Source organism: Bufo bufo, chromosome 2, assembly GCF_905171765.1.
Source record: "Bufo bufo chromosome 2, aBufBuf1.1, whole genome shotgun sequence".
NCBI classification, from domain to species: domain Eukaryota; kingdom Metazoa; phylum Chordata; class Amphibia; order Anura; family Bufonidae; genus Bufo; species Bufo bufo.
In genome coordinates this window covers 780522450-780548286 of record NC_053390.1, presented here as the reverse complement: position 1 = coordinate 780548286, position 25837 = coordinate 780522450, and the positions used below count along the sequence as shown (strand labels likewise).

At 43.7% G+C, this 25837-nt stretch overlaps 1 protein-coding gene across 6 annotated transcripts in view; it reads left to right on the top strand.

The window, feature by feature from the left end:
* Positions 1 to 24699, top strand: part of ABLIM2 (actin binding LIM protein family member 2) — a 193937-nt gene extending 169238 nt beyond the window's left edge. For all 6 annotated transcript variants that reach the window (XM_040419153.1, XM_040419155.1, XM_040419154.1 and 3 more), the window contains 7 exons: positions 5861 to 5913; positions 7171 to 7309; positions 7716 to 7774; positions 9007 to 9061; positions 11068 to 11075; positions 11268 to 11348; positions 23880 to 24699. In XM_040419153.1, coding sequence (XP_040275087.1) covers positions 5861 to 5913; positions 7171 to 7309; positions 7716 to 7774; positions 9007 to 9061; positions 11068 to 11075; positions 11268 to 11348; positions 23880 to 23993 — 509 coding nt within the window. In that variant the 3' untranslated portion in view covers positions 23994 to 24699. The remainder of the gene's footprint in view (positions 1 to 5860; positions 5914 to 7170; positions 7310 to 7715; positions 7775 to 9006; positions 9062 to 11067; positions 11076 to 11267; positions 11349 to 23879) is intronic.
* Positions 24700 to 25837: the final 1138 nt, after the last annotated feature.

Sequence of the window (25837 nt, the reverse complement as noted above, 5' to 3'; positions counted from 1 at the left end):
TGATCAACTTCCTGTATGATCAGCTTCCTGTATGATCAACTTCCTGTATGATCAGCTTTCTGTATGATCAACTTCCTGTATGATCAACTTCCTGTATGATAAACTTCCTGTATGATAAACTTCTTGTATGATCAACTTCCTGTATGATCAGCTTCAATGAACTTCCTGTATGATCGATCCTGGATCGTTTGGCAACCTAAGGGCCTTATTACACTGCCTGATGTTCAGGCAGGATGAGAGGAGATCAATGTTAAACATGGAGATAGGGACTTCCAATTCCGGCGCGCACATGTAAAGGAGGAGGAAGACGGAGCTCCAGGACCCACGGCCCGAAAACAGATTTCCTAGGGGCTGAGTACTCCATCTGATAACACCACAGAAGACAAAGGGGCTTTATATGGAGAAATTTCTGCAGAAAAGTGGCTCCTCCAGCGCACATTTGTCACTCCCGCAAAGAGAAGAAAGACAGCCGCGAGGCAAGATGGCGGCGGTGATAGAAAAGCCACACAGACTTACGAGGTCTGCCTCGCAAACCCCCCAGAGGGATGATTAATCGGCAAGCGTTGGAGCTAAAGAGGAAGAGGTTAGTCCATCACCAGACCTTACTATCTCTTGCTGGACTATGGCTATTCAAGTAGCCAAGTTGTTAGCACCAGACATAAAATCTACTCTGGAGGCCAGAGTCTCCTCAGCGCTCCAACAAATACAGAGGGAGGTATCCCAACAATCCATCCAGATCAATGAGCTGGAGCAGAGAGTAAATCTGGTGGAGCAGGAATTAGAAAGGGCCCAAACCCAAATACGAGAGGTCCTTAGTAACAACCAGGCCCTCAAAGACAAAGTGGAGGATTTGGAGAATCGCTGCAGAAAGGGCAATCTGAGAATAGTGCGCCTGCCGGAGCTAATATCATCGAGCCAACTGGTACAAATTTGCGCGGTGGAAATACCGCAAGCCCTAAGGCTACAAGGAACTTTCACAGTTGAGAGGACGCACAGGCTTGGGCCAGCAAGGGCCCCAGATCCGGAGCTGGGAAAATCCAGACCAAGACCCATCATTGTGAAGTATTTAAATTACGCAGCAAAGGAGGCAATACTTACCAAATACAGACGAAACTTACAGCCGCTGGCGGTAAGTGATCACAAACTACTGATTTTCAGCGATTATTTAGCTGAGGTAGCAAAGCACAGGAGAGCCTTTTCACACATTTGCTCCACATTGGTAAAATTATCCGGCGATTTTGAGAGTATTTTGACCAGATAGCTGCACAGAGACTTTTCCTTCCCCTAAAGAAGCTATGGAGGCTCTGGACATGGAAAATGATCTACCACCATACCAAGCCAGCCTAGCGCAAAGAGGTGGATTCTCGGGCAAAGGGAGACGCGAGAAAACAACGGTGAGATGTGGCTCCCAGAGATCGCCAACTACCTTTGGGACTACGGAAGACTTGCAAGAGTAAAGTACCGAATAAGAGAAGAGACAGAAAAACACCTGACAGGACATAAGTGAATAGAAGCCTGAATACCCGAAGGGACATGTGAGATACAGAGGAGACTGTGATAATTTCTCAAATCATATTCGTACAATGTCCTAATTGTGATATAGGACAAAGGTCAGATATAATTAGGGGGGAAGCATGATCTAAGAAATCAAGAGGGGAAAATGGGAGAAGATAATGATGCTCTAAGGGAAGATTGACAGATAAGATCTTACACAGGGCTGTGGAGAAACGGAGTAGAGTTAGAAAGAAGAAAAGAAAGTGGGGCATTCTGGGCAGGCTGGTAACAACGACTGCTCCCAGAATTGTGCGAAAGAGGAGTCACAACAGTTTATGATATCATTGTTGGGAAAGGTTTGGGGTCTTGAGTTCATGTGGGGGTGGGAGAAGGGGGGGAGGAAAGAGGGGGTTATGTTATTGGTCCAAGCTGGTAGTGTCATACCAGAAGGGGACCCAGGGAAGGAGTCTTTCTTGTTGGGATGCGTCTCCTGCAACAATTCATTTAACAGGGTTAACATGAAGGTTATCACCTGGAATGTAAAGGGTTTGTGCTCCCAGCACAAACGAACGATGGTATTAAGACATCTTAAAAAAATTGAGAACTGATGTGGCCCTGTTGCAGGAGATGCATTTAGAGGAACAAGATTTCTGGAGACTTCAGAAAATGTGGGTGGGACAGGTAGTGGGCTCCCCCTCAAGGGAAAGGAAGGCAGGTGTGATGGTTCTTTTACATAAAAGTTTGAAATATAATGTAAAATTGGTGAAACCAGACGATGAAGGTAGACTTTTGAAAGTGGAGCTGGAATCAACAGAAGGATCGATAACAATCTACAAACCGGATTCCAAAAAAGTTGGGACACTATACAAATCGTGAACAAAAACTGAATGCAATGATGTGGAGGTGCCAACTTCTAATATTTTATTCAGAATAGAACATAAATCACGGAACAAAAGTTTAAACTGAGAAAATGTACCATTTTAAGGGAAAAAAATGTTGAATCAGAATTTCATGGTGTCAACAAATCCCCAAAAAGTTGGGACAAGGCCATTTTCACCACTGTGTGGCATCTCCCCTTCTTCTTACAACACTCAACAGACGTCTGGGGACCGAGGAGACCAGTTTCTCAAGTTTAGAAATAGGAATGCTCTCCCATTCTTGTCTAATACAGGCCTCTAACTGTTCAATCGTCTTGGGCCTTCTTTGTTGCACCTTCCTCTTTATGATGCGCCAAATGTTCTCTATAGGTGAAAGATCTGGACTGCAGACTGGCCATTTCAGTACCCGGATCCTTCTCCTACGCAGCCATGATGTTGTGATTGATGCAGAATGTGGTCTGGCATTATCTTGTTGAAAAATGCAGGGTCTTCCCTGAAAGCGATGACGTCTGGATGGGAGCATATGTTGTTCTAGAACCTGAATATATTTTTCTGCATTGATGGTGCCTTTCCAGACATGCAAGCTGTCCATGCCACACGCACTCATGCAACCCCATACCATCAGAGATGCAGGCTTCTGAACTGAGCGTTGATAACAACTTGGGTTGTCCTTGTCCTCTTTGGTCCGGATGACATGGAGTCCCAGATTTCCAAAAAGAACTTTGAATTGTGACTTGTCTGACCACAGAACAGTCTTCCATTTTGCCACACTCCATTTTAAATGATCCCTGGCCCAGTGAAAACGCCTGAGCTTGTGGATCTTGCTTAGAAATGGCTTCTTCTTTGCACTGTAGAGTTTCAGCTGGCAACGGCGGATGGCACGGTGGATTGTGTTCACTGACAATGGTTTCTGGAAGTATTCCTGAGCCCATTCTGTGATTTCCTTTACAGTAGCATTCCTGTTTGTGGTGCAGTGTTGTTTAAGGGCCCGGAGATCACGGGCATCCAGTATGGTTTTACGGCCTTGACCCTTACGCACAGAGATTGTTCCAGATTCTCTGAATCTTCGGATGATGTTATGCACAGTTGATGATGATAGATGCAAAGTCTTTGCAATTTTTCGCTGGGTAACACCTTTCTGATATTGCTCCACTATCTTTCTGCGCAACATTGTGGGAATTGGTGATCCTCTACCCATCTTGGCTTCTGAGAGACACTGCCACTCTGAAAAGCTCTTTTTATACCCAATCATGTTGCCAATTGACCTAATTAGTGTTAATTGGTCTTCCAGCTCTTCGTTATGCTCAAATTTACTTTTTCCAGCCTCTTATTGCTACTTGTCCCAACTTTTTTGGGATTTATTGACACCGTGAAAATTGGAATCAACGTATTTTTCCTTTAAAATGATACATTTACTCGGATTAAACGTTTGATCTGTCATCTACGTTCTATTACAAATACAATATTGACATTTGCCATCTCCACATCATTGCATTCAGTTTTTATTCACAATTTGTTTAGTGTCCCAACTTTTTTGGAATTCGGTTTGTATAACGTATATTCGCCCAATACATCCCAAAATGTTTTTTTATCAAAAGCTAGAATCCATTATACTACAGGAAGAAACATCTAAAATTTTAGTGGCAGGAGACTTTAATAGAGTGCATAACGATTTGGAAGATAGGCGTCAACATGTAATAAGAACCCCGCAGACCCCTAATGGCAACCACACTTTATCCCCTTTAATATTGGCAATGAGCTTAATGGATATATGGAGACACCATCACCCAATAGAGAGAGAATATACTCATTATTCTAACGCGCAACAGTCCTGGTCCAGGTTAGACTATCTGTTAATATCTACTGATTTGGTATTGAGAGCCCAGAAAACAGACATAGCGGACTTGGTCATTTACTGACCATGCCCCCGTATGGGTGGAAATCACAGATAATATTCCGAAGGGCACAGATTACATATGGAGGCTGCCGAGTCATCTAACAACAGATGTGGATTTCGCAGATAAGCTTAGGGGATGGTGGTGGGAATATTCCCAAGATAATGAAGCTCATGCACAAAACCCTGAACTATTTTGGGAAACAGCGAAAGTGGTCTTGAGGGGACGCATTATAGCTTACACGATAGGAAAAAAAAAGAAATAAGTAAACACTATGACACTGCCGTAAAGACTGTACGAGAAGCCTATACAAATTATCTAAATGACCCAACAGAGACACATAAAGTGCGATGGGTACCAGCTAAACATACTTATGACTATTATCAGGAGGGCAAAGCTAAATGGTTCGCAGATCACAAGCAGGCTGAACTATTTAAATATGGCAATAAAGCGGGGATGATGCTAGCTAACTTATCGCGACCCTATTCAAGACAAGTACAAATGTATCCCCTGAAAGATGAAACAGGAACTTTGCAGAATCACCCGAAAAAAGTAGTAGATCTATTGGGAAAATACTTTGCGTCCTTATATGCACAGGACTCCTATGATCTTTTGCAAAGGGTTAATCTCCCACGACTGTCAGAAGACTCTTTAAATTCCCTAAATGCAGAAATTTCAGAAGTTGAGTTTAAATTCACATTGGAAACTCTCCAAAATGGGAAAGCTCCAGGCCCTGACGGGTATCCTGCAGAGTTTTATAAGGCCTTGGGGGAAGAGGCTGCACCTACACTCACTTCGCTTTTCAACTCTATTCTACAAGGAGGGAGACTGCCACCCTCGGGTAATATGGCTTATATAAAGATTCTCCCCAAACAAGGGAAGGATTTAACCTGTCCAGAGTCGTTTAGGCCAATTTCTCTCATTAACCAAGATATAAAACTGATGTCCAAAATATTGGCCAATAGACTTGCCGCTTTTCTGCCAGGACTGATAGGAAGCCATCGAGTAGGCTTTATAAAAGGACGCTCAGCTTTAGAATTGTGATACAAAATTTGGAACAAAGGATATTTAAGAACTGTATGTAAATCTTACAAAACTTTGCGGTTTATTGATATCGTTAACGTAACATGGAACTGTAATATACTCTTTCTTTTCTTGAATATTCTAATAAAGAGAGATTTAAAAAAAAACATGGAGATAGGTGCTCATTTGCAGTGGCCTATTACAGAGGCCTATTCAAAGTATAAGGAGAAGGGAAGATTACTACCGCAATCCTCCCTCTCTCATTCATTTCTGTTGATTATCAGCAGCTGATTAGACAGTGAGATGTGCTGCTGATAATCATGTACTTTATCTTATATCCTGATGAAAGAAGCAATCACCCAACAAATGAGCATTTGGTCATTTATTGGTTGATCAGCAACACGATTAGGACACCTATCAGTAATTAGTGTTCCTATAAACGCATGTTTCCAAAAATTGGCTAATTGTAATAAAGGCTTAACACTTGAAAATCCTAGGAGTCGGCTCAGAGCCCCAGAGCTCAAGCAGTTAAATTTTATTGTTCACTTATTGTCCTTTTTATTGTTTCAGCTTCAAGGAGATCTGTGGGGGAAGAACTCAATATAGATCCCGACAGCAGGAAGGTAAAATTGTAAAGTTTTACCAGTTTTCAGATATAATTGGGCAAGGGTTGTGTCCTGGCTACTAATTTAACCCATAGGCCTACGTTTCTGTTTTCTGTCAAAGCAATCAGTGTTTTTGTGTCAAATATGGTGGATTTTTGCAAAAAGAGGTTTTTAGTCTTCCACTGGTTATGAATAGTCATGAGCGACGATATCAAAAATTTGATTCGGCTTCTTCACAAAGTGCATTTCTTTGTAATTTGGGGTTGCAATGACGGAGAACGGCGATTGCGCCACATCCCCCCTTCATTGAACCCCTCAGATGCCTTGTTCATCATGGATGGCGGCATCTGAGATGAAGATTGAGGGCTTTCAGGGGTTAATCCGGTGGAAAAAAAATATATAAAAAATACTCCCCTTATCCATTCGATTGTGAAGAGTCTGCAGCAGCAATCTTGATTGAAGATCCCACTCGAAATCTCACGCGGTGACGTCATGACATCATGTCGGTGGTGTGGCGATGTCATACATCAAGGCGCATGGGATTTCACGCGGGATCTTCAATCAAGATGGTGGAGGTGGGCCCCTTTACATGCAAATGGATGAGGTGAGTATGATTTTTTTTCCTCCCCCAATTTTGCGAAAATGTATTCGTTACCACAAAGCATGAGGAAATTCGGCTTTGCGGCGAATTGAATTTTCCCGGAAATTCTGATTGAAGTCAGATGCTCCCATTCGCTCAACCTTAGTTATGAACTTTAGTCTTAAAAACCTCGGAGACACAAAAAGGAGCCCTAATAATAATAATAATAATATTAATAATAAAATGTATTTCTATAGCGCCACCATATTCTGCAGCGCTTTGAGCCCTAAGCTTATAGGCCCCCCATTTCTAATGGTTATTACAGTATTGTTATGAGATATCTGTGCCACATATTCTGTAAAACTATAAGCCTGGGGCTGCATGATGATCTTGTCCGCGACACTCTTCTTATGACCAAAGATCACTGTTTAACCATTGAACTGAATGGGGTTCAAGGACCAACAAGGATCAGGCTGTTGGTTTTCAGTTTACCCGATCCTTTGGTTCTCAGGACAGATAAGCCACCACCAGATGTACAGAAGCTTACTTCCCTTTCCCTGGCCAAGGCAAGCTTGAATGTGTATAACGGGATCAGGAGGGATCGCTTTCAGAAACGTTTGGCCGGCTTTACATTTATGTCTAGGTGAAATGTTTTCAATTCTGCTCCTTCTAATTGACATGGATTGTCCCCTCAGATTAAATCAAGCTGGTTAAATCTCAAAGCAGACATAGATGACCAGAGTAACTCGCCCGAAGCAGACACGCGATCGCTTTTCCTAAGTTCTGCAACCTACAGAGATTCCTCCCGGAGGAACCCAGGGGAGTCGTACTCTCGTAAGTTGCTTTACGTTCTTCTAAGGCGACTAACGCGGCCTGGTGTAGTTAAATCGGATTACCATTTACAAACATGAGTGATGAATGGTACCTATACATGCATGAATTCTTGTTCTAGTGGAGGATATTCAGATAACTGATTCAGATTAACACAAGGCAGACATACAGATCTAATGGATTCATGCACCACGATAATGTTATTTTTTCATATAAACAGTTTGCTTGCAATACCATGCCTAACCACATGGTGCGCTGTTATGAGAAAGTACGTACATATGTAAAGCACGTTAATTCAAGCATTGTAGCACAGTGCTCTAAATATATAGACTGGGCTGGATTAAAGCACGTAGAATTCTCTTATGCATCAGTTTAGGATATAACCTATTCCTTGTGTTTTGGTATATAGGGTTACCTTACTCCAAGTCTGCATCCCTACCTGGATATGGGAAAAACGGACTAAATCGAGTAAGTATTTCTGTTCTTTTTCTGTTGTGTTCACAGTTAGGCTAGGTTATCTAGTTACATGATTTCACAAAAATCCTTCCTTTTCTGATTTTTCCCAGTGTAGCTGAAAGGTAGATCATTTTTATAGGAATCTGTCATCCCTGAGTTGCTATTCTAAAAACTCAGTATGATCTGAAGATTCAGATGTAGCAGATTTCAGTTTGTCAATGAAACATGAGATGACTCACTGACTTCTAAAGGAGAGTGTTGTCAGCCTGTTCTGTGATATGTTCAAAGGTCATTGTACAGGGAGGGGAAGGAGATGAGCTGTGACATTACCTATTTTGAATAGTTGATACTGGGTTATCTATCTTTCTATCTATCTATCTATCTATCTATCTATTATCTATCTAATATCTATCTATCTATCTATCTATCTATCTATCATCTCATATCTATCTATCATCTCATATCTATCATCTATCTATCTAATATCTATATCTATCTATCTATCTATCTATCCTGTATCTATCTATCTATCTATCTATCTATCTATCTATCTATCTATCTATCTATCTATCATCTTTATCTATCATCTCATCTCATATCTATCTATCTACGTATTATCATTGTGATGATAATGAGATGACTGCTGAGAAGTGATTTCTACAGAATAGGAAGTCTCAGCATATTTTTAGTCTTATTGGCCAATGTGAAAACTGCAGGATTTTATGTGTTTTTTTTTATATAACTAGTTATATCTAAAAATAAAAATAACATCCCCTAAAATTCTTTAAAATTATGTTTAACATATGCACATGATTTTAAACAATAGGTCATTTTCTGATGACACATTCCCTTTAAATTAAAAGGTGCCTCTTTGATAGCATGTTAATTAGATATGCCAGCAACGACTGATTGGTGAGGTCTGACTCCTGCAACCCTCGCCATTATCAGCATGACGTGGCCATGGTTTTCCTGACAAAGCGCTGGGTTCCGACTGGTAAAGCAGATCCTTTATCAATACAATACGATACATTTATGTAAGAGAATGCACAATGCAGTGTACAATTCATAGCACAGCGGCACAAATGTACAGTACAAAGCAGAGGAATTAGTAAAACGAAGCATGGCCTTCAGCAGTCATGGTACATTTCTTCAGCCTGTCCCCTGGATATTGAGTTTGATGTTTGGCATCTGTTAGAAATGAATGACAAGAACCTTGTTTCAGTTTTACCAATTCTATTCTCCAGGCTGCAAACTTTGGTCAGAACAATTTGGATGATGATTCCAGCTGGGGCATGAAAGGTACAGGTTCACTCAATTCATGGTATTATTATTGTCTATATGTGACTGTACTTTATGGGGGGGGGGGGGGGTTATCAAGCCCTGCTGCTCCACTTACTGGACGCTGTGATCTGGATGCTGGTAAACAGCTTAGTCATGGCGTCAATAAACAGGCTAAATAGGTGCAGAGTGGTAATTTAGAACAAGTGCTCATATTTTCTCTACTTTTCTGGAATAGGAAGACACCCCCTCCCCCCATACAATCTTGGATTAATGGGGGATGAGGGGTTGATAACATGCAAAGAAGTCCATGTTACCCCTCCCCTTGGGTCTGGTATAGCTACACAGGGACAGGAGGATCTGTGCCTCTTCTCCAGCTCTCATAGCCAGCTGAAGTAGGGGTGGGGGGGGTGGGGAGGGTACTTCAACCTGGTCTATCTCAGGCTGTACAGCAGGTATTATCTCCAGGTCGAGAGTGAGATCTGCAGGTAACTCCCAACCTGGTTTCTAAACGTTCTATCTCCACTCTACCACCACAATACTTCCTAGCTTAAAACCAAGACCTGGCTCGTATGTGTAGCTGCTATACAGCCTGAAATAGAGCCATTAGTAGCAAGGAGGTACCTCATACCTTTTTGGCTACTGAAGGGAAAATTACTGGCTCACAACAAACAGTGGCTCCTGTTGCACGATGTAGCCAGGCAAAGGGGAGCATCGGAGCAAGGAAATACTCTGATGCTCCTCTCATACATACTATATCAATACAGAAGAGGTGATATCCGAGTTCAGCCCTGAACCCGGACAACCTTTTTAATGTTACCAGTACAAGTTTAATACCGCCATTCGACTCCAGGTGAGAATATTGGCTAGACTGGTGGTTTACCAGCCTGATGGCAACCCTATTTAGGGGCCTAAATCCTCCTCAAAGGTTCACTTTTACTAAGGTTTATAAACTATAATTTCCTCTTTACTTTTGTAATGTCTTTTCATAAACATAGAGTTCAACATTTGAACATAGCATCAGCCTTTTTTTCGTCATACCTGCCCCAAACACAGAAATCATAGTTCCCCCTGGCAAAACAAAGAAAACCCTACCATCCTTCGCTCTAAAAGCCTTATTGTGTAGTACAAAAAAGCTCCAAATCCGCTGCTTTACATCACAAGGTCATAGAATTCAATGACAAAATATTGGCTGACTGCTGCCACCACTAGGGGGAGCTAACTGCATATAGACTTATGCAGCTAATATTGAACTCAAAGGGACTTCTAAAAATCTTTAGGCAGTGAGCTCCCCTAGCTGCAGGAATAAGCTTGGATTCTTTGGGTTATACCAGGTTCCTGGTAAGCTGTCCAACATTGCTTATAGGGACTGCAGTAGAAGTTGTCATGGAGGATGGAGAAATGAGTAGTAATCACAATAGCGGTCCTCACTCCGGGCTGCTAATTGAAGGGAGGGGCACACCCTTTCTTCACCTTGGGGCACCTCCTGGTTTCGGGTCTCCTGCCTGGTAATAGGTGGGGTGACCTTGGTGTCAGTGGGGTGTGCAGATGGTGGTGCCACACAATAATGAGCCTGGTTTTGGGTGAAACAAGTCAGCGTTACTAAAGCAACTTGGCAGTTGGTACATACATGCACTAACAAGGGTAGGCACAGTCTTTACCATATAGGAGATAGACAGCATAGTTGTCCTCTCTGAGTACCCATTTAAACTACGCAATCGTTTCAATTCGGCCAGAGAGGTGCAAATTTTCTGTCTATATACTTTGTATATATTCTTTCTTTCAATCTGTAATTCTACAATACCGTCTGTGTGGTGTAGTCCTTTAATGGATGGCTAATCTGTCTCTATATTATGGTAAGGGGACTGAAACTTCTAACCCCAACCAAAATGCAGTGAAGTCCACAACCAATATACATGTGTACCCAAAGACAGTTGAATATAATGGGGAAGCAGGGAGCTATCATAAGTAACATCATAGATTGGAGTGTATAACCCCATTAATTGTCATGTGTTTTCTCCCCACAGAGTACAAGGTAAGAGGCGTGAGCCCAGAGCAGTTAGCACCCATTCACCTCTCCCGTACAAGGTTACACTGTCTGTGCTTTTCTTATGACCTTACCATTCTATGTGACATTATGGATTCAAGTATGTGAAGTCTACGTTTCTTCTCACCTGAAGGCACGGGGACACATGTCTGAGCTCTCTGCTCTGTTTCTCCATCCTAGATCTATCCCTATGAAATGCTGATTGTAACAAACCAATTGAGGGTGAAGCTCCCCAAAGAAGTGGACCGGACCAGACTGGAGGTAAAGCGGCTGTGTGTGTTCATAATGATGGCATTGACCCTTTAACGAGGAGCCGTCCCCTCTCCTGACATGTCTGCTTTAGCAACTACTTGCATTCCCCATGTAATATTCATTCTGGAGCCTCTTTTCCTATGACTCTATGTTGTGCCATTCCTTTAATATTCCTACTAGAAGTTATGAATGAATTGCTAGCAGTTTGTAAAGTGAGTTTTCCGTCCAGAAGCGATGCATGTAGTGAACACAAAGCATCCGGACTGAATCCTGACCCATTCATTTCAGTGGATCTGTGCACATGAACGTCGTACCGTACGTCACGCATCATCTCTGCGTTCAGGAAAAATGGCAGCTGTTCTATATTTTTCAGGCAGCCCTGGCTCCATAGAAGTGAATGAGGCTTGTGTGAAAAATGGAAGACATCCGGATGCAATGTGTTTTTCACTGACGGTTGCTAGAAGATGTAGATTGTTATTCTTCAGTTTTTCTTTACATGCGTGAAACATGTATGCAATCCGGATACGATGCGGATGGAAAAAACGCACACACTGAATGCAATCTCAAACAAAACTGATAGAATCTGCGCGCAAAACCATCAGTTTTTCCCTGAACAGATCCTGACATGATCCGTATCGTTTGTGTGAAAGACGCCTTAAAGGGTCAGACAATGGGGCCAATATCGTATACCCGCACCTATCTCGTAAATGCAGCCTGCAAAGTGAAAGGGGGGCGCGCGGCGCGTGCAACGGCCGCCCTCCATTCATTTCTTTGGGGCCGCCAAAAATTGTGTTGGCTCAGCTATTTTCGTCGGCCCCTATAGAAGTGAATGGAAGTGGTGCGGTGTGCTCCCATTCATTTCTAAGGAGATTCTGAAAATAGCCGAGCGTGCCGCTCATCTATTTTTGGCGGGCTAATAGGAATGCTTGGTGGCCGGACCACCACATTGCAGGCTGCGTTTTAGGCTGCGATTTTACGAGATATGTGCGTGCCCCAGAGGTGGGAACAGCACCTATCAGACAGTGGGGGCATATCCAAAGAGATATGCCCCCATTGTTTGAGATGGGAATACCCCTTTAAGGGGCTGTTCCGTCTCGTCAATCCCCTTTTTATATATGTCTCTGCTGGTGATCAGTAGATCACAGTTGGTGGCCGCATATGCAGTATGACACAGCACACCATTCAAAGGAAGCCTGCGCTATAAATGGCATGACTCCCCCGACAGCGCAGGCCCCATCAAGGCCGATGTAACACACGCCAGCCTTAATAAATCAGGGCCTTAGTGTGTAAATGCTGCAGATTTTGCAGCTGATTTGCAAAAAGGTAAAAGTTATGTGCTGAATTCATTACGGAAATTTTTCACAACTAGTGGATAAGGTTTTTGAAAATCCCATCTGTTTACTGCCACTCTAAATGCTGCATATCCTTAGTCTAGATTGCAACATTTTCTGCAATGATACTCAATGGTGTCGCACTTCAACATGTGACATGCTGCGGCTGCGACAGTCGCACAAAAATCCAACTTGGATGGATTTTTTGCAACAGTCATGTTGCAGCATGTTGCATGTCCCAGTGCAACACCATTGGCTATCATTATAAAAATTGTCGCGCGACAACTGTCACCGTGTAGCCCTAGCCCTAGTCAATCGTAGTTTCCCGCTGCGGGCGCATAGTGCAGGATAATCAGTAGGAGGATTAATTGAAAGGGCAAATTCTCTTCAAAACCACCCATGTGTTTAACTGTAAGGCGGGGCTGGATGGCCATCTTGGCTGCAACACCCGTTATGCAACCAAGGATTGCTGTGGCCATAGAACTGAATAGGGTCACAGCTCGACCCGCAAGATGTCGCGACCTTGACTACAGAATGACAAAAAATCCAACAGCGTTGGATTTCTTTTCTTGCGATTCTGGGGTTGCAGTGGTGGCAACTGGCGAGTGGTGCTACGTCTCCATTCCCTTTAAGGGTTGCAGTGCTACACAACGTCGCGCCACAGGTGTTACGTCCAAGATCGCCACGTTACTGAATTGAAAGGCCCATATTTATGCCCACAAAAAATGTGAAAAGCCCTGTTTTCTCCTTTGTCCTCCCCATCATATATCCAACGTGCCAAGCAGCCGCTGCGCATTTTGAACATCACTCACCAAAGGACCTTGTTTGTTCAGATTGGTACTTCTCCCCTTAAACACTTCAATGTGTTCCTCTCCTGATTACTCAGCAAGTGATTTTGCTTTTGCTGTCTCATTTCGTTTTTTAAGCCAGGATTATAAAATAAAAACGACATCTCACCAGTAATGTGAGAAAACTTTGGACATCTGGAATTCGTGAATGGATATGTCTCATTATCCGATAACAGCGGGGGCCTGTTGACAGCTGCCGTGCACTTAGGTTAAAAGTGCTCCTTTAATCGGAATTTATGTTTGGGGACATTTGGTTTGTTTTGGACAGATAAGAGACCCCTTGGCTCCTCTTCTTAATAAGACGTGAGGCTACTTACCAATCCTGATGTTTATTCAGCGTTGCTCTTGATCTACTCGTCTTAGAGCAGGTGTGGCCTTGGCGTACCGCTCAGAAGAGATCAAAGGCTCACGGATGTCCTGGAGTTCAGGAGGGACAAATACTAAATACGCCAACCATATGTGATGGGAACGTTAATGCAGGGTATTTCTGTGAGGCACGTCGTAATGCTGAACACCTGAATCAATATACAGTCCAAAGATGGACTATAAAGGGGTTTCTAAAAGTGACCCTGGAAAGCTGAGACCTTCAATCTGAGCTGCTGCATATAATATAATACACCTGTGGAAGCCTTAGGCCACCATCTATGAAATATCTCTGGATGACAAGGTGTATGTACCATAGAGAGAGACCATGGGGGCCTGGGAGTAGGGCCGTGTTGCAAAATGGGTAGTTATCCAGGGCCCATATTCCCTAGTATTACCCTAGAGGATGGGGCTCTGAAAAAAAAACCTGGACTTATTATTGAACCCTTTTACTGCCTAGGCTACTGGAGAATGTGAAATGAACCCCTTCATTGCCTTAGACCACTAGGGAGATTACAACTAAAAATGTCCTAATTCCTAGACCAAGAGGGATTTCGAAATTATAGCAGATTTTAAATTTGACTAGCGGGGGTCCCTATTTTGCCTTCCTGCCCAGGGCCCAATTTTCTATAAATCCAACTCTGCCTTGTATAACATAGGCCCGTTCTTGTTCCTATTCCTTTTGCTATTAGGTGTCGAGAACTTGCTCTACAAAGTACCTGCATTGTTAGCAAATGGGGGTGGAGAATTGGTCCAAGGGTTATGGAAATGGGGGGCAAAGGTTAATCACTGAGGAGCCCCTTCTTCTTGTTTGTATACCCTTGCTGGATGGTAAGGTGACTCCAGACAGTAAATTCAAGGGTTAAGTAAGAAAGTCAAAGAACTAACTTCCAGATGAAGAAGCCACAAACAATACAGAACCTTAGACTGAAATGGAAGAACCTCCAAGCAAAATCACACATTGGCAAAATATGTTTTACAACCACATCTGACAAGGTAGCCTTTGATCCATGTGTTCAGTACCTACTTTGTCCACAGTGCTCTCCCAGGGCCAGCTGTTCTGGGTCCCTCGCGGTGCTCCAAATCTTCAATGCCACCAACCAGCTGGCATAGGTTAGCTGGTTCCCCTCACCGGAGTTAAGAAGTGATGCTCGGTCATGTGCAGTGGCCGGGTTTTGGGAGGCCCCAACATTACTCTGGGTCCCCCGGACACCGTCGAGGTGTCACCACTTGCTGCTTCTCTCCGGAAGAGATTGTAAGGAGTGGTGTACCCCAATGGGAATTAGGTCCAGAAAGTCAGGGTCTGCAGTAAACCAGTGTGATTCTTTACTGTAGGAATTCAGGTAAATACAATACAGGTAAAGCATAGGGCTGGCTTCTCAGTCTCCTCCCTGGCAGAAGAAAGGTTTGATGCTTAGGAAAGGCCTGAGTTAGATGCCCCTCTCTCTCTCAAAAGGCTGGTATCCTGGTCCAAGGCTGGTGATCCAGGGTCTGTGGCAGAGTATCCCTGTCTCAGCGTCTTCTTCTGGTCACTCAGTAGTCTGGCAGAGTCTCCTCTTCTAAGCACTGAGTCCTAACTGCAGAACATTAGGGGCTCTGACTGCTCTCCTTATATACAGTTTCTGGCTGAACTACAACCTTCTAGTGGGAGGTGTGGAGTGGATAAACTCAGCACAAACAAATACAATGTTACAACTCCCATCTCTCATAGACTTGCATTAGACCTTCAATGATACCCAATGGCAATGAAATTTTTCCAGACATGAGGCAGTTTTTCCAGACAAAAGTAGGTTTTTAGACATAATAACAGAGCTAAACCAGACATCCAAAAGGTCAGTCTGTCTGGTTTTGGTAATAAACAAGTCTGTTTTTACCTCAAAAATATGCTCTTCTTTAAACCCTATGGTAGCTGTGGAAAATTACCAGCTTCTCATTAGTACTTAGTTAGAAAGTCCCAAAAGTCTCTCAGTGTTCATTAACCCTTTCCACAGTGCCATGCAAACACAATGCAAATTAACGGGATATATATATATGACTATATATATATTTTTTTTATTTAATGACTTTGCATAGGGGAAATAGGGGCAAATGTCCAAACTTCAATGTACCCCTGCTCCAGGGCACTACACTTACCATTCACTAGGCCACTCCGCCCCCCTCTGTTTGGACATAAACTTGGTTTCTGTAGCTCCTTTTGGGTGGGATGGTATCCCTATCTAACAACTTCCCTGCTATGCTTATCACTCCATCTCAAAGTGATCGCTCTTCTAACAGTTCGTGGCCACTGGGGGTCCCCCTCTTCTCTGTTGCCAACCCCAACATGTACTTGGAGAACAACCGCCATCTCGCTTTACAATGTTATAAAAACACATTCATCTCCCCAACCCTGTCAGTCCACAAGAGGTTCCAACATTTTGACCTCACTAACACAAGGTAGACCATAATGCTCAACTTTTAGGCGGGTGCTGCCTCCATCTTAAAGGCACTATAGCGCCAGTGCTCTCTAATACAGGGGAGACCATAGACATGCTAACTTGTGGCTGGTACTTATGGGAGTGACTGGGATTTATTGGAAATGGTGTTTGACTAATGAAGGGACTGTAGTGGGCAGTGATTGGAAGCAGTATGGCTACTAAGGGAGACTGGGGCTTTGCAGGACCTGATAGGGTGGTGTCTGACAACTGAAAATATTGTGCACCTGCTCTAAGCTTTTGGGTATCACTGAAAGTAAAAGGCAGCTATATGGAAAGAGTTATAGTTATTCAATAAAATGTATCTGTATAGCGCCACCTGCTCTTTGTTCTTTTCCTTATTTCTCTCGTCCACCTTGCTGAGGTGGTCACACATGCTCAGTTCCACCTTTCAGCTGCCATAAGCTGTATCTACTGTTAGAAGCTGTGACATTTACAGGGAGAGAGCTGCAGCAGAAAGGACATGTCCCCTATGCTGTAATAGGTAGAGGGATACAGCAGAAAGGACATGTCCCCTAAGCGGTAATAGGTAGAGAGCTGCAGCAGAAAGGAAACTCCCCTCAAGCTATCATAGGGAGAGGGCTACAGCAGAAAGGACATGTCCCCTATGCTGTAATAGGGAGAGGGATGCAGCAGAAATGACACACACACCCTGAGCTGTAATAGGTAGAGAGCTGCAGCAGAAGGGAAACTCCCCTGAAGCTATCATAGGGAGAGGGCTACAGCAGAAAGGACAGGTTCCCTGAGCTGTTATAGGGAGAGGGTTAAAGCAGAAAGGACACACCTCTGAGCTGTGATGGAGAGAGGACTACAGCAGAAAGGACACGCAGAGAACTAGAAAGAGATTGTGATGTAAGAGTCACCTTTTGTTACAATATAAAAGTTGCTTTGAAAGGGAGGTCTTAAAACTGGTATCTGCCTTGAAAGACGGCCAAGACGCTCTCCTCAGTCATTGACTTTCATCCCTCTAAACTGTGAACCTTGCAGTTCTGGTGATACCCTGGAGAGGGCAATGTTACCATTACCTCAGCATTTACCTCCGCCCTAATTACTTTACTGATTACATCCCGTTCTTCAGAATTGACCTAAGCTCTCCTCATTTTTGCAGGATGCAAGGAATATTTGCCAAAGTTTTGTTTTAAAGGAAATACAGACCATACGATGTGGTTACTTTCACAAGTATGATCTCACCGCAGCAGCATTCCCCACATATTAATACGTTTTACATGTTGAGTGAGTTTTCCATACAGTACTTGTTCTGGGTCAAATTGCCAGTTATGAGCGTCCAAAACCCACCCACACATTTACTGGACACAAAATCCACAATTGAGCCCCTGTCATTATTGTTGTGTGTCCTGAGTGATGATCGGCCATCCTCTATGTTGTCTGTATGGTCTGTATGGTTGAGGAGGGTTAATGGAATGACTCCAGACTGAGTGATTCTGATAATAACCCTATAGTGGCATGCACTCAGTTTATATGTTCAGCTGTCACCTGCCATATCTTCTGTTTGAAGCTATGGCAGTTACTGGGAAAGAGCTGCAGCAGAAAGGACATGCCCCCTGGAAAAGGACACGTCTCCTGAGCTGAGCTGTCAGCCTGAAATAAATTTAGCAGGACAATTGGAGCAATGAATGGGGAGATCTCTGGATCCATGTTTGGTACACGGCTGGTTCTAGCTTTGTTAGGAAGGTATTGTCATGTACTGTATGCATAGGCGTTTCTACAGGGGGGCAAGGGGGGGCAATTGCCCCCCCCCCCCAGGTTATTCCTGTCATTAAACCGTCACCATGTCTGCGCTGAGACCCCGGCGGTTACACACAGCCAGGGATCTCAGCCAATCAGATGATCCTAATGCCGGCTGACAGGTTCTGATCCCCGCATAAACCAGAACCTTCTAAAATGTATATATAATATCCCCCCCCCTGCAGCCCTCAATGTACCCCCTCCTCATTTTTTACCACCACGCGAAATCCCCCCCCCCCCCCCCCCGCTTCCCCCATTTTCAGGATAACCGAGCAGTTTCGCAGAGGGTCAGCATACAGCTGCCAATCTGCTTGAAACAGCAGACATCGGTGCTGGCACCGATGTCAGCCGTTTAACCCCTTCCATGCCGCAGTCCATAGGGACCGCTGTATGGAAGAGGTTAATAGGCAGGGAGCTCCCTTCCTCTCCCATCAAGCGCTGCTGTGCCATTGCACCCACCCGATACTTGACGGGATCCCTCCCTCATATGCCGCTGCTCTGTTGTGGCAGCGTGCGATGGTTACCATGGCAACTGGACGCCTTTTCCGACTTGCCATGGTATAGCTAAGCCGGATCAGGCTAGTGTAAAATCACAATACACTACAGTACACCATATAGAGTACTGTAGGGTATTATATAGGCCTCAGACCCATTTCTTCTTATAGCCGCACATTTATCACTGATTAAGAATAAAAATAAAAAAATACACTACACATGTTTGATATCACCGCATCTGTAACGACCTGCTCTCTGAAAGGGTCATGTTACTTTCCCCGCACGATGAACGCCAGAAAAAAATAAAAGAAAAAACTATGATAAAATTGAGATTTTGCCCTCCTCAATTCCCAAAAAAGGTAATAAAAGTGATCAAAAAAGTTGTATGTATGCCAAAATGATACCAATTAAACTGTCACCTCATCCCGCAAAAAATGAGCCCCTACATGAGACAATCGCCCAAAAATAAAAATAAATATGGCTCTCAGACTATGGAGAAACTAAAACATGTTTTTTTTTTCTAAAATTGCTTTTATTGTGTTAAAGTAAAATAAATTTAAAAAAAAAGGATACATTTTAGGTATTTTCACGTCCGTAAGTACCTGCTCTATAAAAATATCACATGACCTAACCCCTCAGGGTCACCTTACATCACAAAAAGTGTAATACCAAGCAATCAAAAAGGCGTATGCCCCCCAAAATAGTACCAATCAAACAGCCATCTCATCCCGCAAAAAAATGAGATTCTACCTAAGACAATTGGTCAAAAATAAAAAAGCTATCACTCTCAGACAATAGAGACACTAAAATATGATTTTTTTTTTTGCTTCCAAACTGCTATTATTGTGCTAAAGTGAAATAAAAAAAATTAAAAAAGTTGACATATTAGGTATCGCCACATCAGTAAGAACCTGCTCTATAAAAATATCACATGACTTAACCCCTCAGATGAACACCATTAAAAAAATAAAAAACGGTGCCAAAAAAGCCATTTTTTGTCACCTTACGTCATAAAAAGTGTAATACCAAGCGATCAAAAAATCATATAGACCCTAAAATAGTACCAATAAAACCGTCATTTCATGCCAAAAAAAATGTATTAGGTTAGTACAATAAAAAGGTGTCCCTGCATACTGCAATACTCTCGTATTTTGTAATCTTTTTTATATATACTTATTTTGTTTTTTCAGTAGTATGATTAAGTGGTGAAAATTATTAGTGCCCGCTCCCCCCCATTTTTGACTGTGGTATCTTATGTGCCCCCCCTATATATTGTTCCTAGAGTCGCCACTGACTGTATGATGTATGATTTTTTTTAAATCAATCATAGCATAACCCCATGTCAAGAAATGTTTAATTGACCTTTTTTTTTTTTTACTGGTTCTTGGAACATAACGTGCCGTGATGTGATATCACTCTCCATCTGTAATAAATTACCTGCTCCCGACTCCCATCATAATCTTTCACTGACATGCAGAAAGTTACACGTCAGGAGCCACCAGAGGGCGCTCACTTGTAACTAATTGCTCTTGCACTGATCACTGTGATCAGTGTAGGGAAGAGAATGTGATAGAGATCTACATGAAACGGTTGCAGCTGTCTTTTGACAGTTATATCTTTCTGTATAATCAGTAGTAGTGCAGTGTGAGCGCTACCGCTAATCAAGCTGATAGGCACTGTGATTATGTTCTCCCCGGGTGGAACAGAGCGCAGAATGGGAATAGAAGTAGTGGCTATAGCTGAAATAATCATTCACAGTGGCAATCCTCACACTGGCCCTCCCTAAGGCCTTTCATTCTTCCCTCGGGATACACCCTAATGTTAGGGCTCCTGCCTGATGGTAGTTGGGGTGCCCTTGGTGTTGTGGATTTGGTGCGGGTGCAACTCAGGAGATGTAGATGTAGTGAGTGGCGTATTATGCTGGAGTCAGTAACCCAGCCAGTTATACAGTATAAACATCTCTCTTCACTAAAGTGCAGAATGGGAGTTGTAGTACATCCAACAATATCAAACACAGTTCCAAACAATTCTCAGTGTAATTCTTCCCAGATAGCAATGTATGGATATAGGCCAGGATGAGAGTTGTATTGTTCCATCCCTCTGTTTCCAAACTTTCTCTGCAGAGTCTAAGGCTGACAATATGGTTCTTGCAATGTTGGCTGTAATACCCAGCTGAGGAGTACAGGATTAAAGGGGTTTTCCCATGAAAAATATTCTACAGTTTTCAAACCAGCACCTGGATCTAAATACTTTTGTAATTGCATGTGATTATAAATGTAGCATAGCCACTGAGTTATTCAATAAATTGTATCTGTATGGCGCCACCTGCTGTTTGTTTTTTTCTTATTTCTTTGTCCTGCTCACTGAGAAGGCCCCACATGCTCAGTTTCATTCTTCAGCTGGCTCCTGAGCTGTGATAGGGAGAGCTGAGACACGCCCCCTGAGCTGTGATAGGGAGAGCATGGACACGCCCCCTTAGCTGCAGCAGAAAAGACACTCCCCTGAGCTGCCAGCTTGATATAAATCTAGTAGAGCAATGAATGGGGAGATCTCTGGATCCATGTGAGGTACAGGGCTGGTTCTAGCTTTGTTAGAAAGAGGTTGTCAGGTAATATACAGTATATTGTCTGGTTTTCATGTTTAACATTAGTCATGGGATACCCCCTTTAAGATCCGGTGGGCCAGACCGTGTTCAAGAGTGAAAGGTGTTTTAGCAATGTCCCTCTCACTCTCTCTATCAGATTTTAACAGCAAACCCTTAGTGACTGACTCCAGTGCTAGGCAGGGCCGTCTTTGCCGCAGGGAAAAAGGGGGAGCTGCCCTGGGCCCAGTTGCTCCTGGGGGCCCAAGGGAGCTCCGTTTCCCGAGTCCCGACTCGCGACTCCCATCCATTCACTAATTTTATGCAGCAGGCAGCAGCGCAGCAGTCTTCAGAACAACTTACAACTGCGCTGCTTAGTTAGCAAGCACGTCAGCGCCCGGCCGTCACAAGGTAAAAGGGGGTGTGTGATTTACCGCAGCCTGGTGAGTGGCGCCACGGCGGAGCAGCCAGCAGCAGGGAGTAAGTCTCTGCCTCCGGTCCGGAGCTAAAGGGATTGGGTGGTGAGTCACGGCCTCACGTGACTAGACCACCAGTGACTCACTCACCTTACCTTACACAGCCAGACCTGCCACTGCCGCGCCAGGAGGGGAGGACTCGGTAGGTAAAGCAAAAAGCTTTATTTTATATTAGAAACCGGTCAGGTCACCGAATTAATAATTAACCCCAGATCCATTCATAAATTAGTGGGGGATTATTATAGAGACAGGCGGCCCCAGGAGACATAAGGGGTTGGGTTCTGTCTGCTACTGAACTGTGGCCTGGGGGCTGGGGCCACCACCGGCCACATTTACTAATCTTTGCTCAGGGGGGCCCTCATGGTGTGGACTGGACTGGTCATGGACTGGACTGGTCACTAAGGAATATAGTTTAACCATTTATGTGCAAAAGAGAAAATAAGAAGTCAGCTCCAATCAGATATCTGCACATAGACCAAGACTCTTGGTTTTATGTGCAGATATCTGATTGGAGCTGACTTAGTGACTTCTTTTTTTCTCTTTTGCACATAAAAGGTTAAACTATATTCCTTAGTAAAAATGACCAGTCCACACCACACCATGAGGGCCCCCCTGAGCAAAGGGTGACACCAGCCATAGCAACGCCACTGCCTCTATCTGTAAGTCGCTGGAGTGCACGGCAGGCTCGCTTTTCTGAAGGAAGTGGAACTGTCTGAACTCTGAACGTCTGTACAGTCAGTAGTGGCATGTGACACATGTGGCAATAATAATGTGTCTGCTGGCCTGCAGCCTGGTACAGACCTGTGTCATGTGTGATGTGCATCCCATTATGCCATACATACGTGAGCAGATACTGGTCCTGTACTCCTGTGAGGCTGCAAGGCAGGGGTGTGGTGTGGACCACTCCTGAGACTGCATGTGCTTAGGCCTCATGCACACGGCCGTTGTTTGGGTCCGCATCCGAGCCGCCGTTTGGCGGCTCGGATGTGGACCCATTCACTGTGTGTTGTGGTGGAGGGCGTGATTGCATGCTAGGGTGTGTGAAGGCGAGATCCAGGGGGCCCAAGTAAATTATTGCCCAGGGTCCAATCAATATTAAAGACGGCCCTGGTGCTAGGCCATGCAGATTCTGGACCTACTTGGTTCTTTCCTTTCTCATTTCCTGGAGTACTTTGTAATAGAGATGACTTTCACTCAGTAGTTATCGCAGGGATGGTGATTCTCTGAAGCTCAGGCCTAGTGCTCTGAGGAGTGAGCACATGTAGCTTCATCTGACTTCCTCAGCTATCTCAAGACTGAACTAAGGTTGGCCCAAAGCTACCTCCAAACTTCCTACGGGGGCAGAGTTAAGATCATTAACCCAGATTAATCCATACAAATCCATTCTGGTGCATCACAATACATTAGAACACTACATAACAAGAACAGTTTCCAAGTACCCTATTTGGGGGTACTGCAGTAAGGCACCTGAACCTTAGACGGTTGCCTTTCTTAACCAGTGATGGTCAGTTCGCAGTGTTCGCCAGCGAACACATGCGGGCTGCCATCTTTAGTAAGGTAGACTCACCCGTCCGGCGATGCACAGGTAAGTCCTTACCTGTGCCTGTGCCGGGAGCCAGTCTGAAATCTAACGCAGTCACCGGGAGCAGGCAGTTCCGAGAACAGCCCGATAATGGCCCCCTGCGGCTTTTCTAGGAACTGCCTGCTCCATGTCCATCCAGTTCAACCTGGACCTAATTACTGTTTAGTGTTTGAATGAATAAATGAATAAAAAAAAATTGGTAATTGCCAGAGAGCTTTGACTCTGTTTAAAGATGTCTTGAAAGGGTTTTGTCCTCTTCTGAACAATCCCTCTTTGTTAGATCCAACGACAATAAGCTGGACAAAACTTATCCTGGTGCTGAGATCCCTAGTGATCAGCTGTCATCTGTGGAGGAACCTGGCAGCTAGCATTCAATTTCCCTGCAGCTCCCCCGCTGGAGAGATGAAGCATTACACATTTCTTATTTAAATAAATGGGTTGTCCATGTAATGTGTGAACATTGTGGGTCCTTCAGAGTGATGGTCACTGTTTGTAGCTACTCACTTCTCCGACTAACTGAATATGGGAATTTAAGAATGTGTTTTGTACATGAAAGAACACCTTAAAGAATATTGAATTTCACTAGATATAGGTGATTCCTAACAAGACTTTTCCATTGTTTATTCTCTTTCATGACCACCATGAAGAGGCACCTGTCAACAGAGGAATTCCAACATGTCTTTGAGATGACCATCGAGGAATTTGATCGCTTGGCGTTGTGGAAGAGGAACGACCTAAAGAAGAAGGCACTGCTTTTCTAGCTTGCACCACCCGCTTTACAGAACTGCCATCTGTAGCGTTATCAGCTTCTTCACACTCTTCTCCTCGAGGAGCGTGGCAAGACTGTTCCATGGGTCCAGCCAGTACTCTCATCATCTTCTTAATATGCCAATGTCTGCCAGTATTGCTTTATTTACAATATTTCTAGCTGCCCTGGAACACAGTAACGCCGACCCCTGTAGGTCAGGAGTACAACAGTATGTATAGCCCATGTTTCCTAAATCCTCATCAAAATCAAGTGTTGCAAAGGCCAAAGACTCGCATGTAAGCCATGATTGTATTCATTTCTACGTGGTTATTATGGAGATGAAAGCTTGACTAACCTAAATTTTTTGTATGCCTGTGCTTGCTACACCCATGTATCCACTAAGACTGGCATATTACATTATTATCTAATAACCAAGTTTCTTATAGAAGCTATCTCAGGCATCTTTGTAGCCATAATTGGTTATTTTATAGGCTATATGGCTTGGAACTCTGCTCAGTTATATCATTGTTACTTCTCATATGCTCACAGACAGTAAAATATCCAGATCTAAGTAAATCAATCGCTTCGGTCACCATACATCTATTGCTAGGGGCATATCCTAGCGATAGGGAATACCCTAGAGATGGGAATACCCCTTTAATTTTAGCACAAATAGCTCATAGCTAGAGTAGATTTTAGACTGGAGTATGAAACACTAGTCTTAGGGTACTTTCACACTAGCGTTTTTCTTTTCCGGCGCTGAGTTCCGTCCTAGGGACTCAAATCCGGAAAAGAACTGATCAGTTTTATCCCCATGCATTCTGAATGGAGAGTCAGTCCTTCAGGATGCATCAGGATGTCTTCAGTTCAGTCTTTTTGACTGATCAGGCTTTTCAGAAAAACGTAGCATGCAGTATTTTTACCTCCGGCCAAAAAGCCTGAACACTTTGACTGAACGCCGGATCAGGCCTTTTTCCCATTGACTTGCATTAACGCCGGATCTGGCACTGTGTGTTCAGTCAAAACGGATCCGGCTTTTGCATGTTAAGCCCGAAAAATGTGAAAAAAAAGTTAAAGTCCATAAATGGCGGATCCGTTTTTTCCAATGCATTTTTTCATTGTGATCAAAATCCTGATCAGGATTCAAATGTAATCCTTTTTCACACGTTTTTCCGGATCCGGCGGGCAGTTCCGGTGTCGGAATTGAACGCCGGATTAAAACAACGCTAGTGTGAAAGTAGCCTAAGTAAATCTATACTATATGTCTATCAGTTGAAGCCTGTGTAGGGATTAGGCTGAATAAGGGTAAGACCACACTGAGTGCCGTCGTGGGGAGCTGAGGATGCGGCAATGCTGTGTTCGTGTACCTCGTGGCCATTAAGGCTTCATCTGCCTCTTAGTTGCCTCTTATTTGATGAAGACTGCACTGTATAGCTGGTTTACAATGTTAATGGCCTTGAGGTACTAAAGGTGCCATTAACAATGCAGACTGACTATACAGTGCGTTCTTCATTAGTTAAATAAGAGGCAACTGCGACCTAGTTGGCTGCACAGTACTCATCCGCAGCACGGCCCGTCCCAAACGCCCCACGACCGCACCGTATGGGGAAGAATGGCAACAGGCATCTTAAAGAGTGGAGTTTACTTCTCTAGGGTTATGTACTAACCGTCTACATCAGTTTTCTGGCATACAAAAGTCGCAATAGTTCCGGTTTGAAACAAAATTTGGAACTTTTTCCGAAACCCATGCCACTTTTCCAAAAAGTGAGTTGCGAGAGGTGTAGATGTAGAGTTGCGCTGGGGTAGATTTCTGTTCGGGCACATGAATAGCAGAACTTGCAACAAATTTATTAAAAA